General features: G+C 37.5%; 1 protein-coding gene and 1 long non-coding RNA gene across 7 annotated transcripts in view; one reads left to right on the forward strand and one right to left on the reverse strand.

Annotated features, from left to right (window-relative positions):
• The first annotated feature begins 1,373 nt into the window (after positions 1-1,373).
• LOC135734156 (uncharacterized) overlaps positions 1,374-26,547 on the forward strand; it is an 81,146-nt gene continuing 55,972 nt past the window's right edge. For all 6 annotated transcript variants that reach the window (XM_065253044.1, XM_065253041.1, XM_065253043.1 and 3 more), the window contains exons 1-10: positions 1,374-1,601; positions 11,265-11,616; positions 11,881-13,516; positions 13,633-14,055; positions 14,139-14,570; positions 14,654-15,082; positions 20,897-21,355; positions 21,439-21,861; positions 24,025-24,471; positions 25,407-25,850. In XM_065253044.1, coding sequence (XP_065109116.1) covers positions 11,283-11,616; positions 11,881-13,516; positions 13,633-14,055; positions 14,139-14,570; positions 14,654-15,082; positions 20,897-21,355; positions 21,439-21,861; positions 24,025-24,471; positions 25,407-25,850 — 5,027 coding nt within the window. In that variant the 5' untranslated portion in view covers positions 1,374-1,601; positions 11,265-11,282. The remainder of the gene's footprint in view (positions 1,602-11,264; positions 11,617-11,880; positions 13,517-13,632; positions 14,056-14,138; positions 14,571-14,653; positions 15,083-20,896; positions 21,356-21,438; positions 21,862-24,024; positions 24,472-25,406; positions 25,851-26,547) is intronic.
• On the reverse strand, positions 5,990-8,160 carry LOC135734186 (uncharacterized). The gene is made up of 4 exons (XR_010527179.2): positions 7,979-8,160; positions 7,720-7,876; positions 7,271-7,347; positions 5,990-7,175 (listed from the first exon to the last, which is right to left on the reverse strand). It is a non-coding gene; the product is annotated as an uncharacterized lncRNA (long non-coding RNA).

The following is a 26,547-nucleotide window of genomic DNA, read 5'->3' on the forward strand; positions in this document are numbered from 1 at the left end:
ATGTTCCCTCTTGTCCAGGGCTGCGTTCAGCCCCGACAAAACGTTGCACAACGTTTATTAAACTGAAACGGTGATGCATTGAACACCCTGTTGTGATGACGCAAGAGTTGCAACTACGGTAGCTGAGAGGCCATGCTTTGTGTTCTTTTTTAAATGTTTCTAAAGCCTGATGAAATCGTTATAAATGTGTGTTTCATACTGTAAAATACCCTCGATGTTACAGTCACTGACCTTGCTGTCCAAAATGAAAGACAACATTCCAACTTGAACCCATTGAGAGAGCTGTCTCTTTACTATCGCGTGGTTTTATACATCTTGCCGCTGATTGGGCCGACATTTCTGACACACCCACCAAACAAGAGAAAACGCTTCTAAAACCTGTTGCATTCCGTTGCACACCGTTTCCAGGAAACATGTCGTTCAACCCGGAAACCGTAGCAAAACGTTGCGCACCGGTGTGAGATTGAACATGCCCCTGGTCTCCAAAAAGGTTTATTTTACAAGATGCGTAGGCTGCACCACATATAATCTATGAAGCAACAGCTCCACCTGCTGTATGTTGTCAAGTCCAACTACGCTTTGAAAATGTGATGAAGTCAGACGAAACGTGACGTTTTTCACAGATGACGATGAGCTGAGCGAACGGAAGTTAGCGGAAAGTTTCCCATAATCGCCATCATTTTCCACTGTATGAATCTATCTATGTATAATCAATGTATTTATATATGTATCTATAATCTATCTGTATGTATCTATCTATATCTATAATCTATGTATTTATACATGTATCTATCTCTCTAATCTATACTAATCTATATATATATATATATATATATTAGATACATACACACACACACACACACACACACACACACACACACACACATATATATATATATATATATATATATATATATATAACATAGATTTTATATATATATATATATATATATATATATATATATATATATATATATATATATATAGTCTATCTATATATGTATGTGTCTATCTATTAATATAGCTGTCTATATATATATTTATATCTATGTATCTATTAATGTGTCACTATATACTGTAACTCTGTCTGTCTCTAGCCTATCAGTCATGTGTTGTGTAATTTAAATGTAAGCCTAAATTGCCTATAACTAATCAAATCGCACTGTCACATATCACCAAAAATCCGCTATCTCAAAGTCAAACTCGTCTCATAAAAACCTACGAGGTCAATATGCGTTTATTTCACTGTTATACATATGTGCGATTGTGATGACCTAATGAAACACTTAGTGAAACACTTCGAGGTTTCGTTTGGTCCAGAGCCATAGAGAACACAAGTACAGACAAGTACGCATATTGAGAAACGGCCAGTGTTTAGACACATCTGCGCTTTGACACATCTGCGCTTCGGGATCTCGCAAAGCTTCGGAACGACAGTTTCGCGTCAGCCATCCCTATTTATAATCAAATAAACACTCAAATAGTTAAAAACATAGTAACGACAGTTTTATGTTGGAATCGCACTTGGTTGATATCAAAAGTATCAGAAGATTGCCCTGATCGTGAAAGTGACGAATGATCGTTTGCTCTTCAGTGCTGAGGTAAAGTTGCTTTCATATTTGGACCTCGTGTTTCAATAGTTTTCTAACGCAGATTGCAATTCACTTATTCTTGAAACATTTTCATGAAGAAAAAGAATAAAGTTTTTTTTTTTTTTTAATTACTTTAATGATTATGCTGGCCCATTGCCTACAAAATCAGCTGTCCTCAGTTATTTTGTGGTTACCATGGTTTTACTACAGTAACCATGTTTTTTTTTTTTTTTTTTTTTAAAAACCATGGTTAATTTTCGTAAGGGAAGTAGCTAGCAAGGGGAAACAAGATGAACAACTCATCTATTTCATGTGAGTAGGTTTTTATCACCACCGTCAAGTTGTCTGTCTTTTCTGTCAGGTTTTATGTATTTTAGGAAGTTATGATTTGATATTTGTTCATCACAGTGCTCAGGATTGTTATTTTTTGGACCAAATAGTTACATAAACAGGTTGTCCGCGGGGTTTTAAAAAGCATTAAAAAGTGATCAATCAACATTGTCAAATTTAAGGCCATTTAAAGTGTTAAATGTGGTCTCAGATGTATTGTTTTTTCCAAATTAGGTAATATTATTTCAGACTATCAGGTGTCCTATTCTGATTGAAATTCTATCTGCATTCGCGTTAGTTGGTTTAAATATGGGCTTTAGCATATCTGGGCACATAATCAAAGATCTTTCGTCTCTGGGATGTGATCAAAGCCTGGAATGGAGCCAAATCACGTTTCTCTCTCCACTGTAAGCGTTCTGTAATCACTACGTACCGGATCCACGACGGGTTTTCTGACTGTATCACGTTAAGCTGAGGTAAAACTTTATTTCAGGCTAGCATGGACAAACTTATAATGCAGGAAGGCTCCGATGTTTTGAAGATCAATAAAGGTGTAAAAGACCAATGGAGATTGACTTGGCTTAGCGAAACGATGAAGATTGGCAAGCCTTTCATTTCGTGGGCTAAGGAAACCAAACAGCCAGGAAACTTGCGTGTCTTTGCAAAGTATGACTAACGTTAGGGTAGTCATAATGAGTAACGTCCTGTATTTGGGGGGTAGGGGAGAGTGGGGTAAAGTGAGACATCGGGTAAAGTGAGACATCCCCTGTATCTAGGCAACGGAACACATTTGTGGTCCTATGACTATTATGTTTTTAAGCCCCTCAAATTTCCCCTTGGCCATGAAGGACAGGACCTCATGCTGCTGTGGTTAGCATGTTTTTTTCACAAAAATATATTTTTTGCTTGTAAAAGTAAATTTTCTTGGTGTCAACTTAATCAACTGTTGTGCCAAAGCAAATTGATTCAGGTAGAAAAGCTTATATCACACATGTTTATGAACTACCAACATATAAAACCTTGTGTTGATGCTAGCTGAAGATTAGCCTGAATTTCCAAGAGAGAGAGTTTTTTTCCAAAATGTGGCGGTGGGGTAAAGTGAGACAAATGCTGTGGGGTAAAGTGAGACATGAGGCACAAGTTCAGCTTAGTCTAAAACATATTTTAATGTAATATTACATTACATATGTTTTATTTTTAATGTTATAAACATTGCAGAAAAACCATTATGCCTAGTCAATACACCAGGAAGACAGCCTGGGGAAAAACACCCCTTGAGGAGATGGAGAGTGCAGCTGCTTAGGTCAAGGAAGGAAAGAAGTCTCTAATGCTACGTACACACCAAACGCGAGGCATCATGGTACTGTGGGTTCACACCAGACACAAGTTCAACAATTTGCGCAAGTAGATTACATACAAAGTCAATGCAAAGACGCGATCAGACACGTCCTTGCGTGTGGCGATGCGAATGACGTGATATGGGTGGCGCGTTTGCCACGAAAACACGCGCTATTCGCCGCAAACACGTCTTCGCCCAATTTGAAAATATTCAACTCGAGCGAAAAATTTGCATTACACAATGTTAAATCATGCGAGTAATCTAGATCAAGTAACGCGATGCCCCGCATTTGTTGTGTACGTAGCATTACTCACTCTAGATTACTCACAGGATTTAACATTGTGTCATGCAAATTATTCGCTCGAGATAAATATTTTCAACTTGGGCGAAGACATGTTTGAGGTGAACAGTGCGTGTTTTCGCGGCAAATGCTCCGCTCATATGGCGTCATTCGCATCGCCCCAGGCGAGGATGCGTCTGATCGTGTCTTTGCATTAACTTTGAATGTAATCTACTTGCACAAATCGTTGAACTCATGTCTGGTGTGAGCAGCTGCAAGGGATAGAAATATTGATAGATGGTTCTGATTTGCTTTTGCGCTGACCCGCAGACACTAGCTGGCTCTAAGGGTCCTTTGTTCTGACCCCCAGACTGCGTTCTAATCTAACTGGTTCTATATGTCATTTGAATGTTAATAAAAAAAATGTGAATTGTCGGAGCCAATGGTGTATAGTGGGCAGTGCTCCGACATGTGGTGCTTTCACACTTTCTGGGACCCGAGTTCGATTCCCGGCTCGTGGTCATTTGCTGATCCAATACCCTTCTCTCCTCCCTGTACTTTCCTGTCCTCTCCAAAACTCACTGTTAAATAAAGGCAAAAACTGGCCATAAATATAACTTTTGAATTATATTATGTTGTATTTGATTTTGGTTCAGAGTTAGTGTACTTTCAAGTGTTTAGAAAAATAATGTTCTAAATTGACCAATCCCTTTGATTCTTTTACTAGTTCAACATTAGTTCTGGAATGTGTGGTTGTCAAGCTAGCCGTCAGGATTTTGTCTGTTACAATATGTGCTGTTATAGTAGTTTCAGAGTGGAGTGTAGTAGTAGTAAGTAGTAGTAAGTGGATCAGTTTACCCCGAGCTGGTTCACTTTACCCCGTTGATTTTTCTGGTCTGTCTCAGTTTACCCCTAAGCTGGGGTAAAGTGAGACACAAGACCACTTTTTTTAAAACAATCATATTTTCACTGCTCTTCGTCCTGAATACATTCTGGTAATTTCCATAGCTAGGAAACATCCTGAATTAATGGGAAATGTGTCAATTTGACTGATATATCATTTTAGCTCGCTTAGAGGGGAGCAAATGTAAAAAATGTCTCACTTTACCCCACTCTCCCCTACATAATTTCTCACGTACGTAATCATTTGCGTCACGTTTTTTAATGCTATATGGCAAATGGTGGTGAGGATCCGCCGGCCTCTTTAAGATCGCAAATTTGGCAAAACTTCACTTTTCCAGTCAGTTAGGGGTCTTTAGCTGTGAAGAGGTCACACCTTTAAAGAGGTGTCTGATACCGTGGCCTGGAAAGGCAAAAATAAATTACAATGGTAAATTACTTATTTACAATATTAAAAACAAATTTACAATTTTTTTTTAACAAATTTACAAGTTTTTTTTAACAACTTTACAAGTTTTTAAACACATTTACAAGTTTTTTAACAAATTTACCATGAGTGAATAAATTTACAATGAGTGAATACATTTACAAGTTTTTTTTTAACAAATTTACAAGTGTTTAAACAAATTTACAATGAGCGAACAAAAGTAAAAATTTTTTTAACAAATTTACAATGAGTGAACAAATTTACAAGTTTAAAAAAAATTTACAAGTGTTTAAACAAATTTACAATGAGCGAACAAAATTACAAGTTTTAAAACAAATTTACGTTTATTACGGAAAGGGTAGGTACAATACGCTGACGTCACGCATCTGAGCCTCCGGTGGGAGGAAACCCGGAAGTATCGCCGTGAATCACATGAGAGTTGTGAATGCGATGTTGTGTATTGGGCTGTACATAATATTAACGGAAAGAGAGTGATAATATATAACCTTTCATCGCTTCCGAAGTGACTAAAAGGGATATTGGACCTTATTTTCAGGTAAGTGAAATAGTTTTAGTTAGCTAACGCTAACGTTAGCTGTCCAAGTTGCACACGTTTTGGATGGCAGTTATCAAAATAATTCACTGACTTTCTCATTAGATTACAGACAACACGAGAGGGTGCTTCAAACTTTTTGGACTGCATTGTTCATTCGCTCCCGGGGTTACATAGACTGAAACGGGGAAGCGTGACGAGTTTGTTTACATGGTGCTGTAAACTTCAACCCAGGAGGACACTTCAGAGGAATCACAGGGATAACATGGTGTGATTTTTTTTGTCAAAACCAGAACTGACTTCCGAATCCACCTGGAATGCATTTACTTTGATGGAGATGTGGGCGGAGGCTAAACCCTCCAAATAGTATATTTATAGAAATGGAAGTCAGTAAAAATTAAGTTGGACTCGTTTTTTTAACTACTGGCTGCTTAACACATGCTTATAAACCCAGGAATAGCACACACACTTCTAACAGACATGCAATGCACACATTAGATACGTGTTAAGTAAATAACTGTACAGTTTTAGAACAACTCATTTCTACATTAAAGAAACTTAATTTCACTCATTGTTCAAAATATAGTTTTATTTATAAATGAACTTCAATGTATATTGTCTCAAGTATGAAAAAATATATATGTACATTTTTAGAACCAAAGATATTTACATTAAAAGCCAGTGGGTACTAACACACTTTTTTACACAGGGCCATGTAGTTTTGATTTTTTCCCTTAATAATAAAAACCTTCATTTAAAAACTGCATGTTGTGTTCACTTGGGTTTTATTTTTTGACTAATATTTGAATTTGTTTGATGATCTGAAACATTAAAGTGTGACAAATATGCAATAATAACATGGGAAATCTGGATGGGGGCTAACACCTTTTCACACCACTGTATATACATTTGTTCCAATGTATATTTTCTATCTACTGTACAAATTGTAACAATAAAGCAAAGTAAAAACATTTAAATGAAAAACGTTTGTTTTTGGGATTAAAGTAATTTTTCACCCAAGATATAGATGGTTTGTTTTTTCATTGGAACAGATTTGGAGAAATTAAGCATTGCTTACAATGGGATCCTCTGCAGTGAATGGGTGCCGTGAGAATGAGAGTATTTAACACAAACTATGATTGTGTTTATGGTGTGCAATATAGCGTGTGTTCATGTTTTGTGTGTAAAAAAAGACAATATTTTTCACATACTCTCTAGCGCTGTTTTTACTTTACTAAAAACGAGCTGATGTCTTCCTTGTTCTATGAAGTCCCTCCTTCAGAAATACCTATCGAGTTCTGATTATGTAGTTTGTTTAGTGTGCTGTGATTCAACAGCAGCTTAGTAGAGCCACTTGAGCTTAGCTGGCGACTGACATATTCCAGTCGGCAGAGGTTAGTAAAAACTCTTCTTTGGATGTCATTCAATCGAGAAGTAGAGGGCTGTAGTCCAAACTGGCCGTTTGCTATAGGCTTTGAAAGGGAAATTCTATTAAAGAAAATATATCGCTTGGTATAGAATTTTGAGCTTTATAATTTTACAGATATTATTTATGCTCTAACAGCAACATTACACACCAACTAAAGTTTAAAAAATGGGATCAGGATAAACGGGACCTTTAAACCTTACAGCTAAATCTGCAGCAGAGAAACAAGAAAAACTGATCCAAGACACAAATGTTGCGATAATCTTCCATAATAGGAGATGTTTCCAGGTAACCATAGTCTTGCAATGCCCCAGAACCACTGTTAGATCTGTGTATTGAGAAAGAAAAGAAAATTACATGTAAAAAAAGAAAGATCAATGAAGTCATGAGATTTATTTGTTCTAATTTTCATCAATGAATTACATGCTTAATTTTTTTTCTGCTCAGGAAACGAATGGTGGTCCTCCTCTTCTTCCTTTAGTGTTTCAATATCACAGACACTGGAAATTAACATAATCATGATTTCAGTCTTGGCAGTCTATCTATCTATCTATCTATCTATCTATTTATCTATCTATCTATCTATCTATCTATCTATCTATCTATCTATCTATCTATCTATCTATCTATCTATCTATCTATCTATCTATCTATCTGACATAAATGACAGTTTGCTTAGGCAACATTAGAGTTTTTGTAATATGATAAAACATTACAATACTGTCACACTCAGAGAGGTTTAAATGATTAAATAAAAATATAATTTATAGTATAAATATAGGTTATTTTAACAAATCGTCTCATTAGTCACTACATAAAATCCTAATCTTTTAATGATTATTCAGATTATATCATCGAACAAGTTAACGCACCCTTGATTCCTTTGAAGTGTCCTCCTGGGTTGAAGTTTACAGCACCATGTAAACAAACTCGTCACACTTCCTCGTTTCAGTCTATGTTACCCCGGGAGCGAACAAACAATGCAGTCCTGATTAAAAGTTTGAAGCACCCTCTCGTGTTGTCTGTAATCTAATGAGAAAGTCAGTGAATTATTTTGATAACTGCCATCCAAAACGTGTGCAACTTGGACAGCTAACGTTAGCGTTAGCTAACTAAAACTATTTCACTTACCTGAAAATAAGGTCCAATATCCCTTTTAGTCACTTCGGAAGCGATGAAAGGTTATATATTATCACTCTCTTTCCGTTAATATTATGTACAGCCCAATACACAACATCGCATTCACAACTCTCATGTGATTCACGGCGATACTTCCGGGTTTCCTCCCACCGGAGGCTCAGATGCGTGACGTCAGCGTATTGTACCTACCCTTTCCGTAATAAACGTAAATTTGTTTTAAAACTTGTAATTTTGTTCGCTCATTGTAAATTTGTTTAAACACTTGTAAATTTTTTAAAAAACGTGTAAATTTGTTCACTCATTGTAAATTTGTTAAAAAACATGTACATTTGTTCACTCATTGTAAATTTGTTAAAAAACATGTAAATTTGTTTAAAAAACTTGTAAATTTGTTCAATCATTGTAAATTTGTTTAGAAAACTTGTACATTTATTCACTCATTGTAAATGTGTTAAAAAAAACTTGTAAATTTGTTAAAAAAAACTTGTAAATTTGTTAAAAAAATTGTAAATTTGTTTAAAAAGTTGTAAATTTGTTTTTAATCTTGTAAATTAGTAATTTACCATTGTAATTTATTTTTGCACCCCGAGGCCACCGTAGTCTGACCTGTCTTTGTCTTCCAACATGCTGCTTTGCATATGGAATTAATTTGAATGTTGAGGTGGAAATGTTAAAGTGTTTCATAATATTATTATGAAGAAGAGTTTCCAAAACATAATGCATATTATCATTCAGGAAATATGACACACAGATACCAAACACGAACTAGATATGATTTGGATTAAGTAAGTAATACTAAACATTCATTAAAACTAGTTTGGGTTAATATACTGATATTATAAACACCAAGAACATAATCCATGATGAGTTTAGGAATAGTTGATTAAGACATTTCCATTTTACATTTATAAGTGAATACATGCAAGACTAAACATGTCTGTCTCAAAATCTCCCACATTCTTTTGTGGTCATAAAACTCTAATCTTGATGTGTTGCCATAGTCACAAGAGATCTGTTCTGATTTGAAGTGTTAAAGGCAGTTTGGGGGTAGTTATACAGACCCCTGGTGTTAGCCTGTTTTTTGAGTGAGGGTCTGCTCTTATATTTATGAAATATAAGAAGCTATTGTGTCTCTGATCTGGCTCAGTTGTTCCAACGTGGGATATATTTTGGGTTTTTCAGTACACCTCAACAATATGTTTTTTATACAGATATTTTTTGGATAAAGATATGAGGAGTAAAAAGTCTAATGACGATATATCAGCCAATATTCTTTGTGTATAGTACAGTACACATATACTACAGTATATTATACTACTGTACTGTATTCTATATACAGTACCGGTCAAAAGGCACACAAATGGGAAGTATGTCAACGTTTGACTGATACTGTACATAGAATACACTACATACATTAATAGAATATACTGCATATAAATAAATACAACTGAAATGTGATGATTAAACACTTATATTTGTCATGTACTGTAATTATATGTAATATAGGCTGGGTGTTTAGCAATTTAACAATACACTTTATTTTCCTAAATGAGTCTGAGATCAGTGCACTAAACTGTAAACTTCACTTATTATAAAACTTAAGGGGTGTGACGAGATCTCGTGCGACGAGATCTGGTGAGATTAAATGTGTCTCGCGAGATTTCTTGTGGAGGTGAAATGCTGGCCGTTTCTCAAATAAAAGACTGCATCCTTCGGAGGTTGCATTTTTAAACTGCATTTACTTCATAAAGACCGTCTGTTGGAGCCACATTAGTTTATATTCAAGTAGTGGTTGTTATAATGTTCTAATTAATTTGTGTACTATTATGATTTGCTCATATTAGTAAGATATATTTTGACATTATTCTTTTTGTTGATTATTTATTAATAGTCTTTTATTTATATGTTTAGTCTTTATTTTTTGGTTAGTTTAATAATTACAATACTTGATTTATACACCTGAGGGCAGTAGTGGGCACAGGTAAAGGTGAATATAGGTAGGAAGTAGGAGGTGTCCTATAGCACCTGGGTGACGGGTATATGGTTTTTTACCAGCGTGAGAGATGCTGTATTGTCTGGTCAGTGGGAACAAATAAACCAGCCACAAGTCTGAATCCAGTTTGAATTTGTTTTATTTCTTACCTGCGTACATCACCTGCCCAGGGTGCTAGAAGTTGTCGTTTGAAGGTTTGATTTAAGTTACATTTTTCTTTGTTTGTTGACAAACGGCCACTACACCGTCTTATTAGAGAATATTAACAATTATAAAGTTTACTAATTATTTAGTTAATCGCAAATTGTTGTAATATGCTCATGACTTGCGAATGTAATGCTCAGTTAATGATCTGAAATAAACCTTGATGACGTATGCAGCCTGCATATGCGACCTCCGGAGGATGCAGCTTTCTGTTTGACCTTTTTACAGTGCATCCATTATATTTGTCTTTTAGTGCGTGTGCTTTTTTGTTTGGGTTTCCAATAATGTTCCATGAAGACGCGTTGTGTTTGTCTGTTGATCAGTGTCAGATGTGAAGTCTCAGCAGATTAAATCCTCACTCAGAGTTTACATAATTTAATGTCTGCATGTTCTTGCTCAAAAATGACAGAGACTGTATCATTTCTATTGTAAAGAAATGGACATATAATACATAATGCTTTTTATTTATAGGCCACAAATGTAATGCGTTTGTTAATGTTATGTTATTTAATGTAACTTGGTTTTAATACTTTACTTGAACCAATTATTATTGCATCTTCGTTATTATGTAATTTTAAAGGCTACTGCTCACTTGGGTCTATTTTTATTACCCCAAAATAACAAATTATTTCATTATCAGTTAGCAAAATAATTGTTAGGGACAGTCCTTGATTAGTTAAAACATTTAAAAATAACCTTATTCATTTATTTTTATCATTGAGGATTACTTAAAATCCTTAAAAAAAAGTGTAAAAATCCCGTCTCGTTCTCGTGAACCCAATCTCTTGTCTCGTCTCGTGGATTAAGTGTCTTGTCACACCCCTATAAAACTTGAAAACACAAATAGAACAAAATATATATAACTTGAATAATTGGCAGTTTAAAGGGTCGAGAATAAAGAAAACGTATGGAGTCATTGTTTATTAGCTTTACAGTACGTTATGTACTTCACAAATTAGCTAGCAAATTAACCTTAAGAAGAAAATGCTTACAACATACTGATCGTAAATGTAATGTCCTGCACAATGTGAATAACATTTAATAATGTTATGTTTATTATTGATATTTTTTGTACTTCAGACTGTAAAGACCTGCAGCATGGCCTGTGCACAACAATCTGCTGCTGAGTACCTGCGAACATGCAGGTGTAAACTAGTGACTCATATGGAAAACTTTCCTCTTATCATTGAGAATCTTTATCAGCAGAAGGTTTTTAATGACCATGATGTTGATGCTCTCAAAGCAGAGAGGACAGAGTTTGATAAAGCCAGATGTATACTGGACTGGGTCATTAAGAAAGGGGAAATGGCCAGTTATGAATTACTCAAGATTTTGGATTTCACCCGGAGGAGGACTCTACATCCTGAATTACATCATTGGATAAGTATTTTCTCCTTCAGGGAAGATGCAGATATGCCTGTCTATTTACTTGGTAAGTGGATTAAAGGAATACTTTATCCTAAAATTTAAATTTGCCCAAATCAGGCACTATTTGCCGTTATAAAGTTAGGAATAGTCAGGATATTATTTAATGTAACTCTGATTGTGTTTGGCTAGGATGGCATGAGAGTAAATTATAGGAGAGTTTTCATTTTAGGCAAAACGTTTACTTCGTTGACTTTTTATAAAAAGTATGTTTATTAAATGGATATTTTGGTTTATTCAATAAATATTTTAAAATCATTTTTCATTTTAGGGACAAAGCCCTGTCAAAGCTACCAGATACAGCTGAAGAAGAAAGCAGAAGATATCCTGAAGAATCAATGGCAACAGAACTGCAAATATCTGCAAAACAAAGCACAAGCAAACTTCAGTTACGTACCTCTTGTTCTAGAGACAGACGCTGTGGTGAAAACGGCTCACTGCAAAATAAAAATGAAGTGCAACAAAGTTAGAAAACTGAGGCCCAAAAAGCTGAGATCTTACATCCCTGATAAACAAGAAGCACTTACACCCGAAGATCTGCTGAAATGGAAAGACAAAAACATCCTGCTGATTGGAAAACCTGGAATAGGAAAGACGACAGTTGTCCAGCAGATACTGAAAACTTGGACAGAAAAGGAAAATAAAGAGCCAGACTACATGTTTTACTTTGATGAAAGTGTTTTGTCTCACAGTTCAAACCTTGTGAACTTAGAATCATTTTTGTTTGACATGAATTTAAAACCAAATGAGAAAGACAGAAAAGAAATATTTCAAGATATTGAGGAAAACTCTGAGAATGTTGTCATTGTGTTTGATGGCGTCAGTTCTGTGCACAAACATTTCATCCTGAAGAAGATCATGAACCATGAACTTCTACCTGAGGCAAAGATCATAATAACATGCAGATCAGAGCTGGAAGATGATCCTGATGATTTTGACTTACAGAAAGTGTATGTTCAGGGATTCAGTGAAGAGTCTATCAGAAACTACTATCAGATGATGTTGGGTCATAATCCTGATCTTCTGAATGTTGTGTTGAACAATCAAGAGATGTTCAGTCTTAGCTATGTGCCAATGTATGCGTTCATGACTGCAGTCTTCTTTCTCTTTAAAAATGACACAGAGCTCCAACATTCACACACAGTGACAGAAATGTACATCCACATCTTCCGTGATGCTCTGAAGAAACATGGGAGAAAAACACTTGGACAAATAGATCAATATATAAATGAGATCAAAGAGCAGCTTTATTTCATGATGAAAAATGCATTCAGTGCGACTGAGCAGAAAAACCTGAACCTTCCAGAGATCAGCGGTGATCAAACAGACATTTGTTCTGTGTTTCTAAAAACAATCACAATAAGAGACAGTCCAACATCTGCAGTGACACACTGTGCATTTCTTCACAACACAATGCAGGAATTCTTCTCCGCTTTGTGGCTTCTTGTGAATCCAGATGACATTGAGAAAGTCCTGAAACTGTGTCAGACTGAGGAGAATAAACACATGAGATATGTTCTTCATTTCCTCTGTGGACTTTTGGGAGAACATAACATCAAACTCCTCAAGAGTCTTCTCCCAGAGGATCAGATGAAGAAAACATCAGATTGGTTGATTGAGAAACTTTTGGACACTTTCCTTCAGCCTCAGAATGATGATACAGACATTGATCTTCTCTATGTGTGTCAGTGTTTGTATGAGCTTCAGTCATCTAAAGCTTGTTTAATGTTCCTGGAGAAGATGAACCATCAGCTGGAACCTGATGTGAATCTGGATCCTCATCAGTGTTGTGCTTTGTCTTATGTGATCAGTCAATCCAGAGATAAAGAGGTTTATCTGAATTTGGAGGACTGCACCGTCTCTGACACAGGAATGAAGTTGATTCTCTCCTGCTCACCAAAGATCAGGTACTGAGGAAAAATAATGTTGATTCACATGGTTTTTCTTGTCAAAATTAGGTGGTACTTTGTGTACTCCTTTTTAGATTCATGTCATATTCTTGTATTTGATTTCTGTATTACAGAATTAAACTTTGTGATGAACCACTAAAGGAAATACAATGTTTACTACAGTTCTTCCATAAAGTATCACAGTGCAAACAGAAGCAGCAGAAAGATGAAATTACAACATCTTGCTGTTGCACCTACTTTGATCCAAATCCCTATAAAAGACCAGATCTGAACAGAGCACTGCTGGATCTTTACTGTCATGTAAAGGACTATGAGACTGAAACAGGCAGGAGTTTCCTTCCAGCATTACAGTCAGTTTATATACAGTCAGCACCTCATGTCTGGATTATAAATCTCTCAGAGAGAAAGACCTCCATCCTCCTGGAAGTGCTGAAGCTTCAAACAGAGAAGAAACCAGTAGAGCTGATAAACTGCACAGATGAAGAGAGTCAAGTGATGAGTTTACTTCACTGTCTGCCATACATCTCACAACTGAGGTACTGTTTTTATTTGATACATTTTAAAAGTGTAACACACATCGTGATATGTTTTAATATTTCTCATTTTCCTTTTCAAACAGATTTCAGTATAATGATACAAGCGCTGTGATCAAATGTGTGTTGAAACTCTTCATTAAAGCATCAGAAACTGAGCCACACACAGGACATCAGATGCTGAAACTGTTGACATCAGTCTGCACATACAGATATTTTCCTTATGAATGGATTAATGATGATGATGCTCAGAGTGATTTCCTGCTGGATCTTTGCTCACATGTGAAGGACTATGAGAGTCAAACAGGCAGGAGTTTACTTCCAGCATTACAGTCAGTTTATATACAGTCAGCACCTCATGTCTGGATCATAAATCTCTCAGAGAGAAAGTCCTCCATCCTCCTGGAAGTCCTGAAGCTCCAAACAGAGAAGAAACCAGTAGAGCTGAGAGACTGCACAGATGAAGAGAGTCAAGTGATGAGTTTACTTCACTGTCTGCCATACATCTCACAACTGAGGTACTGTTTGTATTTGATACATTTTAAAAGTGTAACACACATTGTGATATGTTTTAATATTTCTCATTTTCCTTTTCAAACAGATTTCATGTTGATAATACAAGTGCTGTGATCAAATGTGTGTTGAAACTCTTCATTAAAGCATCAGAAACTGAGGCACACACAGGAGATCAGATGCTGAAACTGTTGACATCAGTCTGCACATACCGATCTTTTCCTTATGAACAGATTACTTATTATGCTCAGATGGATTTTCTGCTGGATCTTTACTCACATGTGAAGGACTATGAGAGTCAAACAGGCAGGAGTTTACTTCCAGCATTACAGTCAGTTTATCAGTCAGCAGCACCTGATGTCTGGATCATAAATCTCTCAAAGAGAAAGACCTCCATCCTCCTGGAAGTGCTGAAGCTCCAAACACAGAAGAAACCAGTAAAGCTGAGAGACTGCACAGATGAAGAGAGTCAAGTGATGAGTTTACTTCACTGTCTGCCACACATCTCACAACTGAGGTATGAGACGCTACACTGCATACACTTGTTGCTCAAAACTATTATAAGACATAACTTGTTAATGTGTTGTATATATACAGTAGTAATCAACTGTATAGTTTTGTATGTGTTATGTGTAGTTGTGCTTGGAGTGTAAACTGAATCCTATCTTTGGCTTTGGGATGAATTTAAAAGGCTTACCAAAATGTACATAGTACACATCAGCAAAACTTTTATAGACAATGCCCATGATGTTAAGCTTAAAACCTGGGGGGAATTAATGGGAAATAAATGATTTTAAAGAAGAATATTAGGCTGTCCTCTGTATACATTTATCCTTACAAGGACAATTCTGGCTGCATTATTTGTGTCCGCCTCAAAAATTTCTGTTTAGAAATTTTATTGTAAGCATCTTACATGTACAAAGGGGTAAAGAGAAATCGCTAGAAACTTGGGTAAAAGCTGTTTTGTCTTAATCAGCCTTTCCACATATATATAGTTACACAAAATTCATAACTCTGCTCTTCGTAAACACGCGCGTGCACCACCTGCTGGTGAGATCGACTAACAGCAGATGGAGATTATGCTCGGTACTCTACTGCTTTTCCTGCCGTTTCTGGATGTTACCATGTGAATATATAACTTGAATTTTTTGATCTGAAATTGAGCAGTCGAGTAAAACTGATGTTTTCTTTGAAAAATATTAAAGGTATAGCGGAAGATTTTCCCGAATTATTTAAAAGAACCTCCCCTCCATATTTAAAAAAAAATGCAAACGCAACACTCTCCCTCCTCCCGATAGGGAACGCCTGTGAAACGCGTGCACGAGACAGAGAGAGAGAGCGGGAGCATGTTCAGTTCTTCTCTTCGCTCTGTTTACAAGTTGTTGTCGGCATGTTTACCGTGTCTGTGCGGTTCGTGACTCGTACCAGGGCTAGCATCGCTAATCATAGCTTACATCAACTTGTACTAGCAGTGATTTTAAATGGATTTCTCCAAATAGCATGACAAAATGTACCTTTCCAGTAGAAACTTCGCGTGGGAAGCCCAACCTGTCCCTTTAGCTCATGCCAGCGTGTGAAATAGTCTCCCATAAACACTTTCTTTCTTTATAGTCCTTTCTCTTCTTGTCATACAATTCGTAGACACTTTTTCTCTTGTGACCCTCAGACATTTTGAAAAAAAAAACACAGTGAGAAAGCGAGCTTCAATGAATGGTTGAAACCGTAGCACAACACACATACATGTGAAAGTGCGCATGTGCAGAAAGCGAACCTAGAGGCGAGCACGTACGACGGTTATACATCAACATATAATCAGAATGATTGACATCTGGGATGACCAATAATAGAGGTGATCCACCCGGAAAACGAAAATCTTCCGCTATACCTTTAACTTGTAATTTGAGATCTGAATTTGAGCAAACAAATTTGATCAACCTGAATCTGTTTTATCTGAAATTCTGTAACATGATTTTTTTTTTACGGAATTTGTAAGAATTGAAATATTCATCGAAATTCAGGTTTTGGGAGGTAAATTCAAAACAAATAAATTCAGATACATGGTTTCCAAAGTAAAATAATTTCAAAGGGGTGAATTCAGAGCAAATAATTCTGAATTCAAAGAGGACGCTGGCGTTGTTTGTTCACCGCTTTCTGCTCCGCTTGTGAATTTTAAATTGACTTTTGAATTGCGTTTACATAGTTAGTGATTGCTTGTTTAAGTTCGCTTTGTTTGCTAGACTTAGGTAACTTGACACTTACCTGATACAAACGATAGCATCCCTAGCATTCCCTCCTTGGTCAGTATGTCGTTCAGCTACTCCAGTTGCAACTCTGGCGACTTAAATCTGCAACCACTCCTGGACTAAACATCCCCATCATTAAAGAGCTTGGACTTGTTCGCCGTCCTCGTTACAGTCATAGAGGCTCAGGTCGAAAATTAATCTATCATAACCAGCCGGACTGTCCTGCTACCAACATCCCATCTCTCTGGTCATCCGGTGCACGACTAACGCGTCATCAGAGTGCTGCTGCTTCGGCTGCCATAAACGCTGGAAATATCGCAAGATCTCTGCATTCCAGTTTGGGATCCACGCACTCCCGGCTGCTTACATTTCACAGACTGGACTCCAGTCAGCGCGGAGTGGATTTTAATGTTTTGCGTTCTATACAGAGATTTACACCACAGTCACTGGTCAAATTCAAACTTTTTAACACGCAATCTATCAATAATAAATCCATATTGATTGAAGAACATATCAGGGAAAAGGGACTTGACTTCATGTGTCTGACAGAAATTTGGCACAAACCAGAGGTTTACTCTGCTTTAAATGAAGCCTGTCCTCCCAGCTACAGTTACCTGGAGGCAGCTCGCAGCACTGGCCGTGGTGGTGGCTTGGCTGTCATTCACCGACAGGACCTGGAGTTGTCCCCTATCTCGCTGCCTCCAACATCTTCCTGCTAATGTCTTGCTTTTAAATGTAAGCCCCCCTTTCCCATGACTGTTCTCCTTATCTATCGACCTCCAAAACCAAATCATGCTTTTATATCAGAAATGTCTGATCATCTCACAACGTCTGCAAATACCATAATCCTAGGAGATATAAACATTCATGTCAACACCCCCTCATGTCGTCTAGCTGCTGATTTTCTTCAGCTACTAGACTCCATCAACCTACAACAACATGTTGATGTCCCCACACATTGCAGGGGACACATACTTGATCTGGTATTCTCAAACTCTGCCCCCATCAGCAATCTACAGGTTTACGATCTTGGTGTTTCAGATCACAAGGTCGTGTCAATGGAGCTGCCTCCCCCCCCCACCCACACCAAACCAAAGCGGCAGATCAATTTCCGAAAATGTAAACACATTAATGCAGATGTCCTGGCCCTAGACCTTCAACATCTCTCTTCTGGCTCTACTGATTTCCTCTCCATTTCTGACTCCTTGGACTTCTACAATCAGTCCCTGAGCAATCTCCTGGACCTCCACGCCCCCTTAACATCTAGGTCAGTTTCATTCTCACGCTCTGCACCCTGGTACATCTGCAAGCTGCGAAAAATGAAGGCAGCTGGGCGTGTCCTTGAGCGGCGGCTCAAGGCCTCTGGATTGACTGTCCACAAACAGGCATACAGGGAACATAGGAGGGCATATGCAGAAGCTCTGACGGATGCACGTTCCATGTTTTATTCCAACATCATCCACAATAGCCCCGGTGATTCCAAACAACTATTCTCTTCCATAAATAACCTTCTCAACCCCCCCTCACCCACCTGAGACTACCGCAGAGAGGTGCAACATGCATATCACATTCTTTAAACAAAAAGTTAACACCATCCGCTCTCACCTCTCCTCAACTGTGGTCCTGCCACTCCCAACAGCTGACCCACTAGAGATTGCCCAGCTGTGTGTCTCTGATGTCACACAGGAGGAAGAAGAGGAGATCATCAAAAAAATTAAGCTGTCCACTTGTGCCCTGGGCCCTTTCCCTTCAACCCTGCTGAAGGCAAACATCTCTGCTATCTCTCCGTTTATCACTAAAATCATAAACCACTCACTACAGGCCGGCCATATCCCATCTGCATTATAAACAGCTGTCATCAGACCTCTATTGAAAAAACCCACCCTGGATCCAGAAGTTCTCTCCAACTACAGGCCCATATCCAATCTTCCATTCCTATCAAAGGTTCTGGAAAAAATTGTTGCAGCACAACTTCATGATCACCTCAAATACAATAATCTGTATGAAAAATTTCAGTCTGGTTTCCATCCTGGCCATAGCGCAGAAACAGCCCTGGTCAGAGTCACCAATGACCTCCTGATGGCAGCAGAAACTGGTTCCCCATCACTACTCATCCTCCTGGACCTCACAGATGCTTTTGATACAGTAGATCACAATATCCTTCTCCACCTCCTGCAATACACCATTGGACTCTCAAAAATCGGTCACAACTGGTTCACCTCTTAACTGACCGACAGAACTGAGCATGTCGCCTTGGGCAAAGCCAAATGGGACACCCACAGTGTCACCTGCGGTGTTCCTCAGGGCTCTGTGCTTGGCCCCACCCTCTTTTCCATCCACATGCTCCCCCTCGGCGATATCATTAGCAGACATGGCATAACATTTCATTCCTATGCGGATGACACACAGCTCTACCTTAAGATAGCCCCACCTCTTCTGCTCCCCTGCCAACAACCACACTGACCACCTGCCTGGAGTAGATAGAGGCGTGGCTGAAGCTCAATTTCCTTCAGCTAAACGGCTCCAAAACAGAAGCCATCCTGGTTGGCACATCACATCAGCTCCGCTCTTACACCATCACCAATATCACTTTTTCTGGACAAACCATCTCCCTCTCCACATCTGTTACCAACTGGGTGTTAAAATGGACCCACCACAACTTACCTTTGACACCCACATTAAACACCTTTGTAAGACATCTTTCTACCACCTCAAACTCCGTCCAACACTCACCCTAGCAGATGCAGAGAAGCTCATCCATGCCTTTGTCTCCTTTAGGCTGGACTACTGCAATGCACTCCTCATCGGGATCTCTGGCAAGAGCATTCAGAGGCTTCAATATATACAGAATAGCGCTACCAGGATCATGATGAGGGTGCGTAAGCATGACCACATCACCCCAATTCTGAAATCCCTTCACTGGCTCCCTGTCCCACTCAGAATTGAGTATAAGGTCTCCCTTCTCACTCACCAGTGTATCTACGGAAATGCCCCCCTCTACTTAAGAGAACTCATCACCCCCCAGACCTCCTCACGCACCCGGTCTGCAACCTCGAACATTCTTCAAACCCCCAGAACCAAGCTCTGCAGCATGGGTGATAGGGCCTTCTCATCGACTGCCACCAGGTTGTGGAACGCTCTCCTTGACCATCTGAGGGCTCCACAGAATATAGATGTTTTTTAAAAAAACATTAAAAAAGCTTTCTTTTTAGATTGTTTTTAGACTGTTATTCTTTAGCACTTTGAGATTGTTCAATATAAAGTGCAATACAAATAAAATGTATTATTATTATTATTATTAATAAATACATTCAGATACATTTTTTTCAAAAGAAAATATTTTAAAACTAAGTATTCAGTGGCTGTTAAAATTTCAAATAGTTATGTCTCTTATTTGCTTCCATACTACACTGTTAGATGAAATTTACACCCATGACCAAGAGAATGGCATTTTATGAATCAAAGAAAAGAAAAGATCAAGAAAATATTACATTGTAATCATCGTATGGTTTTTTTCTTATGAGGTTTTGGTTTTCTGTATTTTGTGGGCTTTATGGAATTAAACCCATATTCCTGGATACTCAGCAGTTTTTGTCTTTGACAAATATTGTATCATTAAATACCTATCACAGATGTGTACGGAGAAAGACGAGGAGAAACATTAAATTAAATTATATTCACTAATAATAAAACAATAAACACGAAGACTGGCAGAGAATAACAACAGTGACAGGCATGGGTTTACACGAAACATAAACGAGCATAAATTTACACAAGACGGTGTTGATAACTGACCAAGTACTAAAACTAAGGCAGGGAATAAATACACAAGACTAATGATTGCAAAACATAACACAGGTGAGGACAATGAACAAAGGCATGACTATGACAATGCCTAACTGAGTTTCTCTTATATTTAGATGGAATAATTAAGGTCATTAAACGTAAATATTGTTCAAATATCTCCTCTGGACATCACTTTTGTCCCCTACTGTATGTGTTGCGGTAATTTGCTATGCTGTGAAATTGCATGAATGCTGTGTGTTATCACAAATAAAGGAGTTGTTTGGTTTTCTGTATTTCATCAGGTTTGAGTACAGTGATGATGAGACACATCGAATATCTACAGTGAGGTTTCTGCTGAGGATCTGTGTTACAGCTGTAAATAATGACATCAATACAGGAACAAATTTCATTTCTCAGCTGTCATCTGTGTGCAGTTACAGAACCTTCCCTTATCATGAGAAATATAATGAAGATGTTAAAGATTTTATTAAAAAGAGCCAGAGTGATTTCCTGCTGGGTCTTTACTCACATGTGAAGGACTATGAGAGTCAAACAGGCAGGAGTTTACTTCCAGCATTACAGTCAGTTTATCAGTCACCTGATGTCTGGATCATAAATCTCTCAGAGAGAAAGACCTCCATCCTCCTGGAAGTGCTGAAGCTCCAAACAGAGAAGAAACCAGTAAAGCTGAGAGACTGCACAGATGAAGAGAGTCAAGTGATGAGTTTACTTCACTGTCTGCCATACATCTCACAACTGAGGTACTGTTTTTATTTGATCAATTTTAAAAATGTAACACACATTGCGATATGTTTTAATATTCCTCATGTTACCTTTCAAACAGATTTCAGTATAATGATACAAGCGCTGTGATCAAATGTGTGTTGAAACTCTTCATTAAAGCATCAGAAACTGAGGCACACACAGGAGATCAGATGCTGAAACTGTTGACATCAGTCTGCACATACAGATCTTTTCCTTATGAACAGATTACTTATTATGCTCAGATGGATTTTCTGCTGGATCTTTGCTCACATGTGAAGGACTATGAGAGTCAAACAGGCAGGAGTTTACTTCCAGCATTACAGTCAGTTTATCAGTCACCTGATGTCTGGATCATAAATCTCTCAGAGAGAAAGACCTCCATCCTCCTGGAAGTGCTGAAGCTTCAAACAGAGAAGAAACCAGTAGAGCTGATAGACTGCACAGATGAAGAGAGTCAAGTGATGATTTTACTTCACTGTCTGCCATACATCTCACAACTGAGGTATGAGACGCTACACTGCATACACTTGATTGTCAAAGCGTTTATAAAACATTGTGATTGTGTTTCAAAACTTATTTTATATATAGAGTACTAGCCAGCAGTGATATCTGACAGAAGACAATTGTTGTCTTTGCCCTTTATACAAATATAATTAAAGATGTTTTATAAATTTTGTATGTTTGTTGTGTAGTTTTGCTCTCAGTGTAAACTAAAGTTCGGCTTATAGAAGAGTTTATAAGGCTTATCAAAATTGAAATATGACAGATGAGCAAAGCTTATTGAGTTTATTTCGTTTGTACAGAGAGTCTGGCCACACTCCATTGCAAAGCGTTACTTCCGTTAAGGAGGGTCCTCTGTTGAAGTTTAAAACTATTGGATCTGCCCAGAGTCACTCAGGATCTGCCATAGGCGATCGCTAACATGTGGTTGTGACGTATATCATGCGCCAAAACCGGCCCAAAACCACAAGTCCGAATACTCAGACCAATTACTGAACTACAACTCAAACTGACGCACAACCGCAACGTCATCGTTCTTAGCCACCCTCCTCTGTTCGCGGATTGGACCTGCAGATTTTTGCAGGAGAAAACTAAACTCTACACAGCAGTCCCAGACATAGGCTGAATCCAAAATCACATACTTACGGAGTAGGTACTGAATTTCACTGAGTACCTACTTAACGAGCGCTAAGACAGTACATACATTTGCGTTAATATGGACAGCATCCGCCATGTTGACCCGTAACGTGACCCATAACGTAATAGACTTGTTCGAGTTCATGCGGGGAACCACAAGAAACGACAGTAGGATGACATCACAATACCGCGAGAGCGACTCGAAATCAGAATTCTCTGTATGATTTGTGGAATCGCTCTCGCGGTACTTTGATGTCATCCACCTGTTGGTTCTTGCAGCGGTATATGAACTCGAACAAGCCTAATAACAGGCATGAACACGTATGCATTTGGATGAGGGACAGGTGCACTAACACCTGGGCTGCGTTCAGTTCCGACAAAACGGTGCACAACGTTTATTAAACAGAAACGGTGATGTGTTGAATACCCTGTTGTGATGACGCAAGAGTTGCAACTAGTAAAGCAATTATGCTCTTTTATTTACTTAAAACAACAGGAAACATGAATAAAAAATGAATGAATAAAACCATCACAATAAATGAAAACCCCCAAGCTGTCCATCGTTTTTCAGACAAACACATTTTCGGATATTTTAGAAAATGTTTTAGATCTTTCAGTTAATTAAATGTGAAGTTATGGGGTCCACGACCTTCAAGTCCAAAAAAAGTGCGTCCATCCTTCACAAAATAAATCCAAACGGCTCCAGGATGATTAACAAATGCCTTCTCAGGGTAGTCCGCGCAGTGTTGTTGTAGAAATATCCATATTTAAAACTTTATAAACTAAAATAACTACCGTCCGGTGTTTGTCTGAAAAACGATGGACATATGCAACTCGGACAGCTTGGGGGTGAGTAAATCATGGGTTTAATATCATTTTGGCCGAACTATCCCTTTAAGTACACGTGCCTATGAATCTTGCGTGAAATAGTCAAAAATCCCGTTAATTCTCGCCTACCCTTTTACGTATACTGAGGTTTCAGACATACTATACGTTCGCCTACTGCTTTTTGCCTACTATATAGTATGGCAGTATGCGGTTTCGGATTCAGCCCCAGACGTAATACTGAAGCGAAATGAAAATTAAGCGTAAGCACGTAGGAGGGCGGAGCCAGGCTACATGAAAAAGAGATTTAATGAATCAAAGAGAAGAGAGGATCAACAAAATATTACGTTCTAGTCACTGTATTGTTTTTTTCTTATCAGCCTTTTGATATATTTTTAGTTTTTTAGAAATAACTTGGACTGATACAGTACTCTGTAGTTTGCCTCTTTTGACAAATATGTATTTAAATTAAACACCTAAGCCAAGTTGGTATTTTTTTTATAATTTATACCAAACTTTTATATTTGGATAGTTAAATCAATCTTGTAAGTCATTAAGTGTAAATGATCTGCAAATATCTCCTCTGGACAACACTTTTGTCCCCTACTGTATGTGTTGCTGTTATTTGCTATACTGTATAATTGCATGCATGTTGTGTTTTATTACAAATAATGGAGTTGTTTGGTTTTCTGTATTTCATCAGGTTTTACGGCAGTTATGATGAGACACAACGAATGTCTACAGTGAAGTTTCTGCTGAGGATCTGTGATACAGCTGTAAAAAATGACAACAATACAGGAACAAATTTCATTACTCAGCTGTCATCTGTGTGCAGTTACGAAACCTTCCCTTATAATAGGAAATGTTATGATGATAAAAACCAGAGTGATTTCCTGCTGGATCTTTACTCGGATGTAAAGGACGTTGAGAGTCAACCAGGCAGGAGTTTACTTCCAGTATTACACTCAGTTTATAAACAGTCATCACCTGATGTCTGGATCATAAATCTCTCAGAGAGAAAGACCTCCATCCTCCTGGAAGTGCTGAAGCTCCAAACAGAGAAGAAACCAGTAAAGCTGAGAGACTGGACAGATGAAGAGAGTCAAGTGATGAGTTTACTTCACTGTCTGCCATACATCTCACAACTGAGGTATGAGACGCTACACTGCATACACTTGATGCTCAAAACCATTATAAGACATTATAAATATGTTTTAAAGTGAATGTTACATATAGAGTACTAGCCAGCAGTGATATCTGACAGAAGACAATTGGTGTCTTTGCCATTTATACAAATATAAGTAAAGATGTTTTTAAAATGTTGTATGTTTGTTGTGTAGTTTTTCTCTCAGTGTTAACAAAAGCTCAGCTTAGAAGAGTTTATAAGGCTTATCAAAATTTAAATATGACAGATGAGCAAAGCTTATTGAGTCAATGCCCATGAGAATGGCATTTTGTCAAAGAGAAGAGAGGATCAACAAAATATTACATTCTAGTCACTGTATGGTTTATTTCTTATCAGTTTTTTTACACTCTAAAAATGATGTGTTAATTTTTTACACATAGTTTGTGTCATGCCATTTAGCACATTTATGTGTTATTTCGTGTTAAAATACATGAAAGGGACAACACAAGTTGTGTTAAAAATAACATAAAATGTGTTGTTTCAATAATAACACAAAGATGTGTTAGTTAGGGACAACACATTTAATGTGATGTCCCTAAACTAACACAGAATGTGTTGTTTTTAACACATCTGTTTTTAGAGTGTATATTTTTAGCTTTTTAGAAATAACTTCGACTGATACAGTACTCTGTAGTTTGCCTCTTTTGCCAAATATTTATTTAAATTAAATACCTAAGCCAAGTTGGTTGTTTTTTATAATTTATACCAAACTTTAATATTTGGATAGTTAAATCAAACCTGTAAGGTCATTAAGTGTAAATATTGTGCAAATATCTCTTCTGGACATCACTTTTGTCCCCTACTGTATGTGTTGCTGTTATTTGCTATGCTGTATAATTGCATGAATGCTGTGTGTTATTACAAATAAAGGAGTTGTTTGGTTTTCTGTATTTCAACAGGTTTTACTACAGTGATGATGAGACACAACGAATGTCTAAAGTGAGGTTTCTGATGAGGATCTGTGTTACAGCTGTAAATAATGACATCAATACAGGAACAAATTTCATTACTCAGCTGTCATCTGTGTGCAGTTACGAAACCTTCCCTTATCATGAGAGGTATTATGAAGATAAACTAAAACAGAGTGATTTCTTGCTGGATCTTTACTGTCATGTGAAGGACTATGAGAGTCAAACAGGCGGGAGTTTACTTCCAGCATTACAGTCAGTTTATCAGTCACCTGATGTCTGGATCATAAATCTCTCAGAGAGAAAGACCTCCATCCTCCTGGAAGTGCTGAAGCTCCAAACAGAGAAGAAACCAGTAAAGCTGAGAGACTGGACAGATGAAGAGAGTCAAGTGATGAGTTTACTTCACTGTCTGCCATACATCTCACAACTGAGGTATGAGACGCTACACTGCATATACTTGATGCTCAAAACTATTATAAGACATTATAAATATGTTTTAAAATTTATTTTATAAGTAGTAGCCAGCAGTGATATCTGATAGAGATCAATTGATGTCTTTGAAAAGTTTTATATGTGTTATGTGTAGTTGTGCTTGGAGTGTAAACTGAAGCTCACCTTTGGGTTTGGGATGAATTTAAATGGCTTACCAAAATGTACATAGTACACATCATGAAAGCTTTATAAGCAATGCCCATGATTTTAAGCTTAAAACCTGGGGAAAAAATGGGAAATAAATGATTTTAAAGAAAAATATTAGGCTGTCCTCTGTGTTCTGGCTGCATTATTTGTGTTCCCTTCAAAAATTGCTCTTTAGAAAGTTGATTGTCCCCCCACTGTTAGATGAAATTTATGCCCATGCCCAAGAGAAAGGCATTTTATGAATCAAAGCAAGAGAGGATCAACAAAATATTACATTGAAGTCATCGACATCGTATGTTTTTTTCCTATGAGCTTTTGGTTTTCTGTATTTTTGGGGCTTTATGGAATTAAACCCATATTCCCGGATACTCTGCCGTTTGTGTCTTTTTCCAAATATTGTATCATTTAAATACCTGTCACAGATGTGTACGGAGAAAGACGAGGAGAAACATTAAATTAAATTATATTCACTAATAATAAAACAATAAAC

This window comes from Paramisgurnus dabryanus, chromosome 3 (genome assembly GCF_030506205.2).
Source record: "Paramisgurnus dabryanus chromosome 3, PD_genome_1.1, whole genome shotgun sequence".
Lineage (NCBI taxonomy): Eukaryota > Metazoa > Chordata > Actinopteri > Cypriniformes > Cobitidae > Paramisgurnus > Paramisgurnus dabryanus.